The sequence below is a fragment of the Psammomys obesus genome, unplaced genomic scaffold (assembly GCF_907164565.1).
Source record: "Psammomys obesus unplaced genomic scaffold, mPsaObe1.curated_primary_1811, whole genome shotgun sequence".
In the NCBI taxonomy this organism is placed as follows: domain Eukaryota; kingdom Metazoa; phylum Chordata; class Mammalia; order Rodentia; family Muridae; genus Psammomys; species Psammomys obesus.
Window position 1 is genome coordinate 29537908 of NW_026596057.1, and position 15503 is coordinate 29553410.

Genomic DNA, 15503 nt, shown 5'->3' on the forward strand with positions numbered 1-15503 from the left:
AGCATTTATCTAAAGTACTTCAAAGAATTGTGATACTTAAATCATTGCCTAAAGATTTAAGGTGATTTAAGGCATTAGCTCATACCTCTCTTTCAAGTACATCTGTGATCACATACAAGTTCCTTTCTTGGAACAAGAAATTTAATTCTGGCAGATATTTTGTTTGCTTTGTGGCCATCCAATACCATATGGAATGAGCTGACAAATTTTTGGATGTAATAGGACAGTGTGGGAGGCAAAGCAAATCAAGACTCATTGGAACAAATTATTGGCTTCAGTGGAAGTCTCTCTTAAATACAATTCCTTTGAATTTCTTCATTTCCCTCTGATATCTGACAACAGAACTCCTACCTCTAGTAGCTTTTCTTAAAATTTACATGCACAATATCTCCTAAGGTATTTGTTCTGAAACATGTGTAACCCTAAGAATCTGCCTTATTTTTGACATCAGTATCGCATTATAGATGTCTCTTTGACTCCGAATTAATTTCTTCAACCAATCCTCTTTGTAGACAATCTTTTATGGAGTTCAAAAGAAATCTTGTGGCTAAACCATGTCGTCTTATAACTCTCTCTCTCTCTGTCTGTCTGTCTGTCTGTCTCTCTCTTTTCCCATGTGCTCCTTTGTTTAGAGAAATAGTTAAGCAAGTAAAAGCACCTGCCATGATCCTAATGACCCAAGTTCAATCCCTAAGTTACCAATTGTATAAGAAGGGAACTGACTACCATAAGTTGTACTCTGACCAACACTCATACTTGTGCATACATATATACACATCAATATGCATAATTTAGGCACACACATATGTATATATCTTTATTCACATAGTACCAGCTGTACAATACATAATGCAATATTGATATTCTATAAAATAATTAAATACATCACTTATTTACCAAAGTCATGCTGGTTTGGAGGTTTTATTTTTTCCAGGAATTCTCTGTTTTCATCATCACCATTATCTTGCCAGGCTTTTATTATCTTTTTTTTTTTTTTTCTGAATAACGGAGACTACTGATAATACTCTTTTACTTTATAAAGCTACTTTTTCATAAGTACAGAACTGTCACATCAACTTTATGAAATCATAAATCTGGTGGAGTTATCTTCACCATGCCCTTAGACATGCTGCAACTTGGATATTAGTCATATAATATAGGCTAAACATACTAATATCTACAGTCTTAGAGAAGCTAAACAACAAGGAGGAGCCTAGGGAAGAGGCTTAATCCTCATTCAGAAGGAGAAACGCGATAAATAATGGAAGTGGGCGAAGACAGGGAACAGAAGAGGAGCCTTCTATGAAGTACCTCTGAAAGACTCTACCCAGGAGGGTATAGAAGCAGATGCTGAGACTCATAGCCAAACTTTGGGCAGAATACAGGGAATCTTATGAAAGAAGGGGAAGATAGAAAGACCTGGAGGAGCAGGAACTCCACAAGGAGACCAACAGAGCCAAGAATTCTGGGCCCATGGGGTCCTTCAGAGACTGATGAATCAACCAAGGACCATGCATGAAGAGGACCTAGATCCCCTGGTCAAATGTAGCCCATGGGCAGCTCAGTCTTCATGGGGGTGTCTTAGTAAGGTGAGCAAGGGCAGTCTCTGGCATGAACACAGTTGCCTACTCTTTGACCACCTCCTCTTAGTGAGGTGGCCTTAGTAGGCCACAGAGAAAGAGGATCCAGACAGTCCTGATGAGACATGAAAGGCTAGGATCATACAGTAAGGGAGGAGGTCATTGACATTGACCTCCTCAATGGGATGGGCATGGGGGGGGAGGGAAGAAAGAGAGGGTAGTACAGGATAAGATGAGGGAGGGGGCAATACCTGAGATTCAAAATGAAGAAATTGTAATAATAGTAAATAAATAAGTAAATATTTCATTAAAGAAAGAAGAAAAGAAATAAAAAGAAAATTCAAAGGCCAGTGTTTGAGCCACCAATGTCTGCTCCCTCTGGTCTTTCCAGCTTGTCTGACTAGGACTGTTCAGTGAGAAATACTAAGGAGTCAAGTAGTTATCTGGTTAAACACTAAAATTTCATTCCCTGTATGGGTTCCATCAGACCACGGAGAATATTCTTGTCTTATAGAACATATTGCTTTCCACGGCCTCCTGTGAGCTCTCCTTGTTGTCTAAAATTTCTCTGATGTTCCCTACCTCTGAAAAGCCCTCACAGAGATACTGTTCTGCTATATGTGAATAGTTCAGCATTCAACATTTGCTGCCTTTGTGTCATGAACTCTTCTAAGGAAAAATGAACCAAAGAGCCTGCAGCACTCCTTTTGCCCTATTTGCTTTAAATATCTCAGCAAGTAAAGTCTTGAACAATTGATTCAATCCTAATCAGAATACATGTTATGATAACTGTTTCCTCTAGACAGAAGAAGATATATTAATACAATGAACTCTAGTGTATCAGGGCTGCTTTACTGCATAGAACAGGTAAAATTAGTTGACAATCCATCATATATATTTTACTTATACCTGTCTTAAAAAACTAATATCTGCATGGCTAAAAGTTATAAGTAGGAGGGAATCAATTCAGGTATAAGATACAGAGAAGTCCCATTTGGGCTACATGAATTTATGGAAGCTTACTAAGTTTTCAACATTTAATATAAAACCTATTGCCTATTTATTACAACTCTGGGCATTACAGGTTAGCAATTGGTCAATACTAAAAGCATTTGATCTTTTCTAGATTTATCTTTTTCTGCATATGATTCACAGAAGAGTGAGACTTGACTGAGTCCCAAACTTTAAATTTTCCACATCAGAAGGCAAAAACAGTAAGTTAGTCACATTGTATAAATAAAAATTATATCACAAACTTACTTTTAAAAGTAACGTGTATTTAAATATTGCATGTTAAATTAAAAGGAAAAAGAACACTTTGAATGGAGTACCTGTTTCATGGCTTAGGACAAAATTCCTAGAACTGAAAACAGAACTATTGAGAGTTTGGACTAAAGCAGGCCTCTAGAGTAAAATTATGCTGGATGAGGAACTTCAAATCTACAGTAATTCATAGCTCCACAGGAGAAGCAGGGTAGCAATGACATGTAATGTCAGCATGCATTCGTGGACTAAGGAAAATGGGGATGATGTCATGTGTCGAATCATAGAAAAATGAGCTTATCAATGAAATGATTGCTAATGATATTCTGCTATACACATAATGAATCAGTGCCTAGCCCGATTGCCATCAGAGAGGCATTGTCCAACAACTGAGAGGAGCAGATGAAGAGACCCTCAGCCAAACACTACATAAAACCAGGGGAAACCCAAAGAAGAGAGGGAAGAAGGATTCTAGGGGCCAGGGGAGTCAAGGACACCGTGAGAACACAACCCAAAAAATTAACTAAGCAGGGATCATAGGGGATCACAGAGACTAGATAATAATCTTGCTGTTCTTGTGGGACTCCTAACAGCAGTAGTAAGGGGTTTCTCTGACTCTTCTGCCCGTGCTTGAGACCCCTTTACTCCTACTGGGTTGCCTTGTCCATCTTTGATATAAGGGTATGAGTCCAGTTTTAGTGTAATTTGTTATGATGTGTTTGGTGATATCCCTGGTGGGCTTGTTCATTTTTTCTTTTTTCCTTCCTTCTTTCCTTTTTTCCTTCCTTTCTTTCTCTTTTTCTTCCTTCCTTTCCTCTTTCCTTCCTTCCTTTTCCTTCCTTCCTTCCTTCCTTCCTTCCTTCCTTCCTTCCTTCCTTCCTTCCTTTTCTTTTAATAAGTAACAGAGGAGGAGTTTAGGAAAGGTGTGGGGAGACAGTTTGTAGGAGTGGAGTGAGGAAAGGCAGTTAGGATGTGATGTATATAAAGAATAAAATTTTTAAATAAATAATTAAAAGAGAAATTTGTCTGGTAAACAGAAAAAAGGAATACATCATTTCATCTATACAAACTTTATTATTTATAGTAACAGAATCTGATTTTATTTCTTTACTGTTGTGAAGATTTATCATTAACTTTGGAAGATATCTGGTAAAACCCCTGCCTGTGGACCACAAACACTTCCCAACACCCACCAAGACTACCCTCCAAAAGCCCCTTCCTTCCTTCTTACCCTATTCCAGCCTTATACCCAGTGGAGCTGCACTGCTTTGCCAGAGGCTACACGGGCACCCAGATACCCAGGGAATTGACCTTCCTCAAGACCCAGCTATGTCACTCCTGAGTATATAATCAAAGGAAGCGCCATTCTATCATAAGGGCACTTGTGCAAGTATTCATGACAATTTTTTTGTAATAGAAACTAGAAACAACCTAGATGACACTCAACTAATGAATGGATAAAGAAAACATGGTATGTTTACACAATTATTTCTCAGCTGTTTTTTTTTTTTTAATGAAATTTGCAGGAAAATGGATGGAACAAAAAAAGAAAAAAGAAAAGAAAAGAAATCGTCCAGAGTAAGATAACCCAAAATCAGAAAAAAAACAAAACAAAACAAAAAAAAAAACTGTATGTACTCTCTTAAAAGTGGATATTAGCTGTAAAGTAAAGGATAATCATGCGACAATCCAGCGACCCAGTTAGGCTAAGTAACAAGAAGGACTCAAGGTGACACATGATCTTCCTCAGAAGGGGAAATAGAATAGATCTTGTGGGTGGAATAGGAGCAGGTGGGGATGGGAATAAGAGGGATGAGGGTGGCAGGAGAGAGTTCTAGAAGAGACAACAGGAATTAAAGAGGCAAGGTGGGAAGAGTGCAGTGCAAACTCCCAGAAATCCATGAAAGTGACCCTTGCCAAGACTCCTAGCAATGGGGGATATGGAGCTTGAACTGAATATCCTCTGTAAACAGGCAAGGCTTCCAGTGGAAGGACTGAGACACCAACCCAGCCACAAAAACTTTGACCAACAATTTGTCCTACCTGTAAGATGTGCTGGGGTAAAAGTGCTCAACCAATGACTGGTCAAACTTCAAACCCAAGTCACTAGAGAGAGCCCACACTTGACACTGTCTGGAATGACAGGAACAAGAGCCTGGATAGCCCATAGACTTAGGATAGAACCAAACAAGAACAAGAAAGTTCAATGAAATGATTTCTAATGATAGTCTGCTTTACTAGTAGACAAGAGCCTAGCATAATTATCATCAGAGAGGCTTTCTCCAGTAACTGATGGAAACAGATGCAAAAACCCACATCCAATCATTAGGGGGATGGGGGGAGCTCAAAGAATCCTGCAGAAGAAAGGGAAGAATTGTAGGAGCCAAAAGGGTCATGTACACCTTAAGAACATGGCCCACAGAATAAACTAGCTCAAAAGGGATCAGAGACTGAAGAGCAAATCAGGAGGCCCATCCAGCTCAACTAGGTCTTCTGCAAATATGTTATGGTTTTGCAGCTTGGTGTTCTTGTGGGACCACTAACACTGGGAACAGGAGTTATCACTGTCTCTTTTACTTGATATTGGAACCCATTTCCTCCTACTGACTTGACTAGTCCAGCCTTAATATTAGTGTATATATCTAGACTTCTTGTATGTAACTTGATATAACATATTTAGTTGATATCCGTGGGAGGCTTGTACTTTTCAGAAGGTGTTAGTGTTTTATTGCTGTGAAGATAAACCATGATTGAGGCAACTCTTTTTTTTTTTTTTTAATGTGATCAGTTCATTTATTTGTAAGACATTGAGGACTAGCTGTGTTTTGTTTTGTTTTGTTTTGTTTTTTTCATTACAAAAATGACATTTTTTTTGTATCCTCCCTGTGGTCCCCTCCCTCCTCCTGTCTCAATCCCTCCCTTCCTCCACCCTCTGCATGCATGACCCTCCCCAAGTCCACTGATAGGGGAGGTCTTCCTCTCCTTCCTTCTGATCCTAGTCAATTAGGTCTCATCAGGAGTGGCTGCATTGTCTTCTTCTGTGGCCTGGTAATGCTGCTTCCCCCTCAGCCTCAGAGGGAGGTAATTAAAGAGCAGGCCAATCAGTTCATGTCAGAGACAGTCCCTGTTCCTATTACAATGGAACCCACTTGGATACTGAACTTCCATGGGCTACATCTGTGCAGGGGTCTGGAAAAGATCATCCTGAGTGAGCTATTCCAGAAGCAGAAAGACGCACATGGTATATACTCACTCATATATTATATCCTATATAATATAGGATAAACTTACTAAAATCTGTACATCTAAAGAAACTAATCAAGAGGGAGGACTCTTGCTAAAATGCTCAATTCCTATCCAGAAAGGCAAAAAGGATGGACATCAGAAGAAGGAGAAAAGAGGGAACAAATCAGGAGCCTGACACAGAGGACCTCTGAAAGGTTCTGCCTTGCAGACTACCAATGCAGATGCTGAGACTTATGGCCAACCTTTGGGCAGAGTGCAGGGAATCTTAGGAAAGAAGTGGGAAACAGTAAGATCTGGAGAGGACAGGAACTCTACAAGGAGAGTAACAGAACCAAAAAATCTGAGAACTGGGGTCTTTCCTAAGACTGATACTCCAACCAAGAACTATGCATGAAGGCAACTCTTATAAAGGAAAATGCTTAATTGGGGCTGGCTTACAAGTTCAAACCATTATCATCATGGTGGGAAACATGGTAGCAACCAGGCAGCCATGGTGCTGGAGAAGGATCTGAGAATTCTACATCTTGATTCATAGGCAGTAGGAGACTGGGTGCCACAGTGGGTGTAACATAAGCATAGGAAACCTCAGAGCCCTCTCCCACACCTACTCCAACAAGGTCACACCTACTAGTAGCACCATTCCCCATGGACCAAGCATTCAAATATCCTGAGTCTGTAGATATGGCCCTATCCTGATATAGGGCCATATCTATACCACACTTTACTTTGGCCTCCATAGGCTTGTAGCCATAACATATAGAAAATGCATCCATTTCCTGCAAAATCCATCTGCAAAAATCCCCATTGTCTGTTACTCTCAAAAATGTTTAAAAGTTCAAAGTTCAGAGTCTCTTGATATTCATACAGTCTCTTAACTGCAATCCTCTGTAATATTAAAATAAAAACAGATCACATACTTCCATCATCAAATGGCACAAGATATATATTACTATTCCAAAACATAGGTAAGAGAGCATGGTGAGGAAATACTAGACCAAGGCAAGACCAACAACCAGCTGGGTAAACTCCAAACTCTGCATCTCCAAGTCTGATGTCAAACATTCTTCAGACCTCCAACTCCTTTCAGCTTTGTTGACTGCAACACACTTCTTTCGCTCAGGCTAGTTCCACCCCCCACCCTCACCCCTGTAAGCGGCTTTCCTTGGCAGGTATCCCACGTGTCTGGTATCTCTAACATCTTGGGGTCTGCAAGGTAATGCAGACTTAGTCTTCACAGCACATACTGGCCCTTCTAGGCCTCCATGCAGGGATACCCTTGCCACACAGCTGGCCTCAGCAGCTTTCCTTTGTCATGGAGGGAGATTCCATAGCCCCTCTCTTCTCACCACCAGAAGCAGGTGGCTGAAACTGCCAAGTTCTGCTGCTTGCTTGGGCTGGAACATGGCCCCACTGTTGAATTATATCTTCAGCAGTTTTCTGTTTTCAGTGATTTCCTTCATTGACTACACTTGGCTATTCTAGAACTTGCTCTGTAGAGGAAGCTGGCCTTGAACTCAGAGATCTGCATACCTTTGATTCCTGAGTGCTGGGATCAAAGGCGTGTACCACTAGGCCTGGACCTAAGCTTTTCTCTAGAAGGAAGATTGGCTGTGTGAGATCTTGCCCTTGGGTCACCACTTCTTATTTTCATTTAATATATTTAATCTGTTTATCTCCTTAAATACAGGATTTAGTTCCATTCCACTTTCTGGTGCCCCTTTCCTCTTTGAACCATACATTTGGTATTTTTCCTTTCTCACCTTGCTCTTTTTCATCAAAACACTTGTATAGGAGTTAATAGTAATTACCATATGATAGAATCTGTACTCTGCTATTTTGAGGTTTGCTTTGCCAAGGCAATTAATCCAAAACTCTTCACGTTAGCCTCAGACAAATATTTCTGACAAGAGTAAAAAAAAAAAACAGCCAAATTCTTTGGCAAAATATTACAAGAACAGTTTCAAAACCACATACTAACATTATTCTCTTCTGAAACCACCTTAGCCAGGCCCCCACTGTTCAAATCACCCCCAGCACAACTGTGTTCCCAGTAGAAGGGCCTATTCCCCACATAAAGCATCCAAATGCTTTTCTAATCCATCGTCCCAAATAAAAACATGGGCAGGCCTACTACAGCAATACTGCATCCTTAATACTGAGAGACCAAAAGATTAAAAATTAGCAGCTATTATTAATTAAGGCCTGAACTAAGTGGGTGGAGAAGTCCAGTAATGCCCCAAGGGGGAGAACCGCCTTATTGCATTCTTTCCCCACCCACTAGAGATACAGTTGTTAGGAAACTGGCCATCCCCCTAGGGAGGGACACCAGGTCATTAATTGTCTGGGGACCTTCCTATAGCCAGTTCAAAATGTAGCATTTTGGCCAATAGATGCTTGCCAGGCAGGAATCGCCCCTTCCTTGGGCATGCTGGGAGGGACCAGAATCTTTAAATCACCCAACTAACCTGAGCACTGAGCTTGGCTCTCACCGATTCGGCGGTGGGGGATTGTGGGCCCAAGCTGCAGCTTGTAATTTACAATAAAAAGAATCTCATACATTTACAGTGGAGTCTGTTTATTCCTGGTCTTTTGGGGTTCATGAAATGGGCAGAACAATACCAGCTTGTCTCAGGGTTTTATTGCTGTGAAGAGACACCAACTCTTATAAAGAGGCAACTCTTATAAAAAATATTTAATTGGGGCTGGCTTACAGTTTCAGAGGTTTAGTCCATTATCATTATGATGGGAAGCATGGTAGCATCCAGGCAGTCATGGTGCTGGAGAAGGACCTGAGAGTTCTATATCCTGATCTATTGACAGAAGAAGACTGGGTCCCACCCTGGATGTACCCTGAGTAAGGGGCTGTCAAAGCCTAACCTCCCCTCCCCAACAGTAATACACTTCCTCCAACAAGGCCATACCCACCCCAACAGTGCCACACCTCTCTATGGGCCAAGCTTTCAAACATGTTAGTCAATGGGGGGGGGTATTCCTATTCAAATCACCACAAAAAGGAAACAGAGGACTAGATCTGGAAGAGCAGGGAGGAGGACGGGAGAGGCTGAGAAGAGAGAAGGGAGGGGAAAATAGGGTAGGGATGGAACATGTGAGCAAAGAGTAAATAAAAAAGAAAAAAATAATAATTTTGGTTTAATATGGAAATACAAATCTACCCATACACTATGTATGGTTGTTCAAAAGTTGCAATTCACAAGAGCATCACAATTTTAAAATATCAGGAAGCCCGAAAGCAAAACAGCTTGCAAAATGCAGTTGCATCACAGAGAAGAGATGATGAATGAGAGCACTTGAATTTTTACAGAGAAAGTTTATAATTCCCAGTGGGAGGAGAAACAGGAACAGCTAAGGAAATAACACTGACATAAAAATTAAAGTAATAACTTCACTTATTCTAATTATAACATTAGTGTAAATAAATATGTGATTTTGAGTGAAAAAAAGACAGTATGTGAGAAAGCAAGAGATCACCTTACTCAATTAGCCATTTTTTAAACATTTTACAAATGAACTAGCATTAAGTAAGCAATACAATGGAATCAAATATATTATTCATTAATGCAAAAACTAATGCAGTAGGAGGTGGTGATTGTGGGCATAAGCACACCACAGTGCAAGTGGAGGTCAGAGAATAACTCTGGATGAGTTCCCGTCTCACATCCTAAGTTCTTAGACTCAAAATCAGGTCATCGGGCCCATAACAGCAAGTGATTTATTCCACTCTGCTATCCCATGTGGCCTACAGATAATATTTAATATCTAAATTTTAGAAGATAAAATATGTATAGTTCTTATTAAAGTTACAAAACAAGGTGAATTACCAAGGTCTACTGTGAATTGAAAGACTAACAGGACTAAATATGAATGACTCCTTGTCAAGTATAAACCATATTGCTGTTGTGAAGTGACCTCTGAAAGATTATTACAGTTTACTCTGCTTTAAAAATACAAACTAACAGGTGCTGGAGAGATGGCTTAGTGGTTAAAGACAGATACTGAGACTTACAGCCAAACATTGGACAGAGTGCAGGGAATCTTATGAAAGAAGGGGGAGAGAGTAAGACTTGGAGAAGACAGGACCTCCACAAGGAGAGCAACAGACCAAAAAATCTGGGCACAGGGGTCTTTTCTGGGACTGATATTTCAACCAAGGAACATTCATGGAGATAATCTAGAACCTCTGCACAGATGTAGCCCATGGCAGTTCAGTGTTCAAGTGAGCTCCATACTAAAGGGAACAGGGACTGTCTCTCACATAATCTGATTGGCCTGTTCTTTGATCACCTCTCCCTGATGGGGGAGCAGCCTTACCAGGCCACAGAGGAAGACAATGCAGCCAGTCCTGATGAGACCTGATAGACTAGGATCAGAAGAAAGGAGAGGAAGACCTTCCCTATCAGTGGACTTGGGGAGGGGTATGGATGGAGAAGGGGGAGGGAGGGTAGAATTAGGAGGGGAGAAGGAAGGGAGCTACAGGGGGGGGGGATACAAAGTGAATAAACTGTAATTAATAAAAATTTTAAAAATATGAAAAAAAAGAGTATTGTCTGCTCTTCTAAAGGACCTGGATTCAATTCACAGTACCCACATGGCAGCTTACAACTGTCTGTAACTCTGTTCCAAGGATCTGACACCTTCACACCAATGCACATAAAATAAAATTAAATAAATTATTTAAAAATAAAAACAAACAAACAAATTATAAAGACATAATAGGGTTTTCTTAAAATTGTATTGCAGGGTGTAGGTGTTCAATAGAGGCTCAGAGAACAACATTATTTTCAAAGGAAAAACTATAACTGTAGATGATTATAACATCATCTGTTCAATGGGAGGGGTGGGATTAGGAGGGAGTGAGGGAGGGGCTACAGCTGGGATACAAACCAAGGAGAGCAACAGAACCAGAAATTTGAACACAGGGGTCTTCCCAGAGACTCATACTCCAACCAAGTACCATGCCCAAGTGGGTTACATAGTAATGAGAAGAAGGACTGCCTCTGACATAATCTGATTGGCCTGCTCTTTGACCACCTTCCCCTGAGGGGGGAGCAGCCTTACCAGGCCACAGAAGATGATAATGCAGCCACTCCTGATGTGATCTGATAGACTAAGATCAGAAGAAAGGAGATGAGGACCTCCCCTATCAGTGGACTTGGGGAGGATCATGCGTGAAGAAGGGGGAAGGAGGGTGGGATTGGGAGGTGAGGGGGAAGGAGCTTATGGAGTGGATGCAAAGTGAATAAAGTGTAATTAATAAAAATTTTTTTTTTTAAAATCCCTGAAAAAAAAATTCTAGAAAAAAAGGACATGGAGAAAGAAAAGTTTTGCCTTTGCCTACTTGCTTTCACTCTTGCTGGCACATACAAGGAATCTGTTGCTGCCACTGCTGATTCCTTTGCTTTTTGGGTTTCCAATGTGGTCTGAAGATCAGAAGCTCTCTAGGAATCTCCAGGCCTTTAGTAATGTATTGGACTGCTGAAGGATCCAGCGTCATGGACTGGCCAACTACTGGTTTCTTAGCTTCTCTGGTGTGATACCCATGGTACACAATTACTTTGGCCATATTGTGTAAGCCAGTCTAATAAATCATCATTTATTATGCAAAAACCCAGAACAGAGAGATAAAAAAGTCTCCCCTTGGAAATGAGAGCATTGCCCTGGAAAATAATAAAATAAAATAAAATAAAATAAAATAAAATAAAATAAAATAAAATAAAATAAAATAAAATAAAATAAAATAAAATAATAAAAAAATTTAATTAAAAAAAATGGAGGAAAGACAAACATATAGTAAAAAAGAGAACAAAGTAAAATAGAAAATAAAAAAGAATCTTTCATGTTTTAACATAAATAAAAATGCATGAATAAAGTTTAAGAAAAATTGCTTGTCAATCATAATAACTATAAAACTGAATAATTAAAGTTCTTGAGAACTAACATTTTTATGAAAAAATAATAAAGATTTTGAAATGTAAATGTTCAATGAATCTGATAGCTTGATTTTGAAAATGAATATATCATAAAATTGAGTAATCACACAGTATTATTCTAGGTTACATGTGATTTAAGATGATTTAGAAAGAGGATTATTAATTACAAAATGAAATATTTTTACATGTAATAGAGAAATTTATTAACTAAAATGGTAAACTTATTATCTGAAACATTTTCTAAATTTGAATCTAGTTAATGGGGGCTAAATAGGAAAGCATTACACACAGAAGCTTTGAGGGAACTTTGACATTGTAAGATGCAGAGAATGACTATTTAGGAAGCACACATGTGTTTGGTCTTTTTCAGTGTATTTATCTACTTTGTTGGTTTCACAGGTTTTTTTGTCTTTTGTACAATTTTTAAGATAAATACTTTGGTTTTATTTTATGTGTATTAATGTTTGTTTGCATGTATGTATGTGCACTATGCATGGTGTCCACAGAGACCAAAAGATGGGATTGGATCCTCTGGAAGTGGAGTTACAAACACTTGCAAGCCACAATGTTGGCCCTGGAAAATGGATACAGGCCCTCTGCAAGAGCAGCAAGTCCTCTTAACTGCTGACAATACTTCACCATCCTCTGAGTCTAGAGTATTGTAACTCTCTCTCTCTCCTTTTTTTTTCTGTTTGAGTTATGATGGTAATCATTTCATTCTTACAATGCTGCTTCTTAAATCAGTGTTATGGCTAGAGCTGGCAATCATCAAATCCTATTATTTTTTTAAGTTGTATTTTCCATAATCTTTGAACCCAAATACACAAACTTTTTTAATATTGATCTTACCTTTTCCAGTTTTGAAAGTGCAAGAGAGTAACAGTCCTTGGCTCTGAATTGCATGAATCTCATATTTGCTGGGTGAGTAAGCTCAGTGATAATACTGAGACTGGAAAACAACCTAAATTAAAGAAAAACTGCATCACACTAATAATCCAATATGGCATGTTTTTATAATAACGTATTTATGAATGAGTGATTCTTAGCCTTAGGCATAAAGCTACATCCAATTACAACAGCAGGCACTGCCACATAAAAGGATCTGTAAAATACAAGAAAAATGAAACACTATTTTCCAAATATTTTAACCAACATATTAGTACTGTGAGGAATAAAATAAATTCAGCAATTTTTTCTTTTATTAGACATTTTATCTCCATAATTATGAGACAGTATGGAAGAGAAACTCATAAAGTTGATTTAAGAAGTTATTAACATTACTTTGTGGGTAATATTAAAAATATATGAATATTTGGATTGCTAAAATATTTGTATGATGCTCTTTTTGTCCATTTTATGAACTCTCCAAAGCTATGGCTGCCCAAGCCTAATAATAAATTCTTCCTAAAGGTCAACTCTTGGTTCAATGAGCTTCTGAGATAAAAAAAAATACCATAATTCAGGTAAATTTCACCAATGAATTGGAGCCAAGGTTAAAGCATTAATAAGGATGTTTAAAATGAACTAAGCTTTTCTGTACTACGTTCTTTTCATATCTTTTTTTATATACTCAAAATTCACAAATTCCTGTACACACATTTCATTTTCACCCTCAAGAGAAGGGCATTACGATGGTATTAAGATGACTCTATATTTGCTTCTGTTGCTTCTCTGGTCTAACTGGATCTTCAGACATCACTTGTAGGTTTTTGGATTCTAATATTTGGTATTCCTCATTATTTATTTTTGTGGTAATATGCCTTTCCCCTCCCAAACCATGCTTTTAAGTTAAGGTAAGCTAAAACCACTGAAAACACCCACTGGTAGTTTGAAGTCATCCCTGAACTCAAAGCCTGGCAATAACTGAAAGACACAAGAAGTATAACACACGTTTTTGAGCCCTCAACACCAAATCAGTTCCTGAAGCTCTCCTTTCTTAGCAACTCCATGCTGAGCGTGCTCCTGCTTCAGCAGCTGATTGCTTGACAGCACTTGACAAAGGTGTGCAGTACGTATTTTAAGTAGAGGAGCACAATGTTCATACGAGAAATTGGTCTGAAATTCTTTCTTTGCTTGTCATGTCATTGTTTTGAATGTCTTATGAGGAAAGGCATTCTGAAGATCATGGCTATTTTATGAACCATTTAACCACGTGGTAGTAGATACTATTTTGAAGGAATCTAAATATTTTTATTTATTATTATTAATTATTATTATTATTATCAGTGTGTGTATGAGAGAGATAAAAAAAGAGGGAGAGAGATGGATGGGTGGATGGATGGATTATGACTATATGAGCCATAATGCTGCTGAACTATATTGCTGTGTTTTTTTTTTCTTTTCTTAGCCTTTCTGCCTAAGATGCAGAGGCTTTCTAGTTTGTTTTTCTCCTCAACCTTTATATGTTTGAAATCAAAGCTTTTCTTATATTTTCTCTGGAATCCAGTTAAGATGAGAAGTCTTAAATCTTTTGAAGTGACAATCCTCCCGTAAAGCCCTTGGCATTTGATTTTCACACTGTCTGTTGCCCTACACTGGTGGATTTCCTCTTAGGAAGCAGCAACATCTAGAATGCTCAGATGTCCCTATCAGGACCTGCTACTGCCTATCTTGTTATATCCCATAATACTTCATTACCTAACAAATCTTTAAGACATATTTTCTGAAGCGTTGCTGATGTAGTTGAAATGATGATTTGGTAGTAGACACAGAGGTCTGCTCTTTAGTTTACAGATAATTTATGTTGTGTGTATCTCAAACAATCTGCTTCTAGCATCTTTGCCTTTTCATTCAAATATCACAATGGTAGCCTATTGTATAAAGCCCTTCATTGCAAAAGCTCTTCACAAAATTACAAGAAGAGCTTCAATGATTAAAAAAAAAGTGATAAAGACAACAAGTTGTACGGTTTCATTTAAATCCAATATCCAGGATAGGCAGCTCCATGGAGACAAGTAAACTTGTGGTTGCCCAGTGTGATGGTTCATCTTCATTGTTAACTTGACTAGATTTAGAATCGTCTAGGACACATATCTCTGGGTATGTCCCTAAGATTATCTCTATAGAAGGGTCATTGAGTGGGGAAGACCCACACTGACTCATATGGGTTGGGTTTCAGGCTGAACATGAAGCAGAAAAGTGTTCTAAATTTCAAAATTCACCTTTTTCTACTTCCTACTGTGGGTGCAATGTGACCTGCTGCCCATTGCTTTCTTGCTATTCCTTCCCTGCCATAATGGACCATATTTTCTAAACCAAAGCAAACTTTTATTCTTTTAAGTTGTTTTTTATTGAGTATTTTATCATAATCATGACAAAAATCATATTGGGTAATGGGATGAGAAAGGAGGGTAGGAGCTGGGCAATGACCGTAAATGTCTGTAGTGGTTTATTGAAGGTGATGAAATGCTCTGGGATTAGACACTATGGGGAACTATATATGATGTACTATACTAAACTCAATTTA

The 15503-nt window shown here is 38.7% G+C and overlaps 1 protein-coding gene across 3 annotated transcripts in view; it reads right to left on the reverse strand.

The window, feature by feature from the left end:
* The window catches only part of Kcnt2 (potassium sodium-activated channel subfamily T member 2), a 377298-nt gene that overhangs the window by 50515 nt on the left and 311280 nt on the right, over positions 1–15503 (reverse strand). For all 3 annotated transcript variants that reach the window (XM_055624693.1, XM_055624692.1, XM_055624691.1), the window contains one exon: positions 12887–12998. In XM_055624693.1, coding sequence (XP_055480668.1) covers positions 12887–12998 — 112 coding nt within the window. The remainder of the gene's footprint in view (positions 1–12886; positions 12999–15503) is intronic.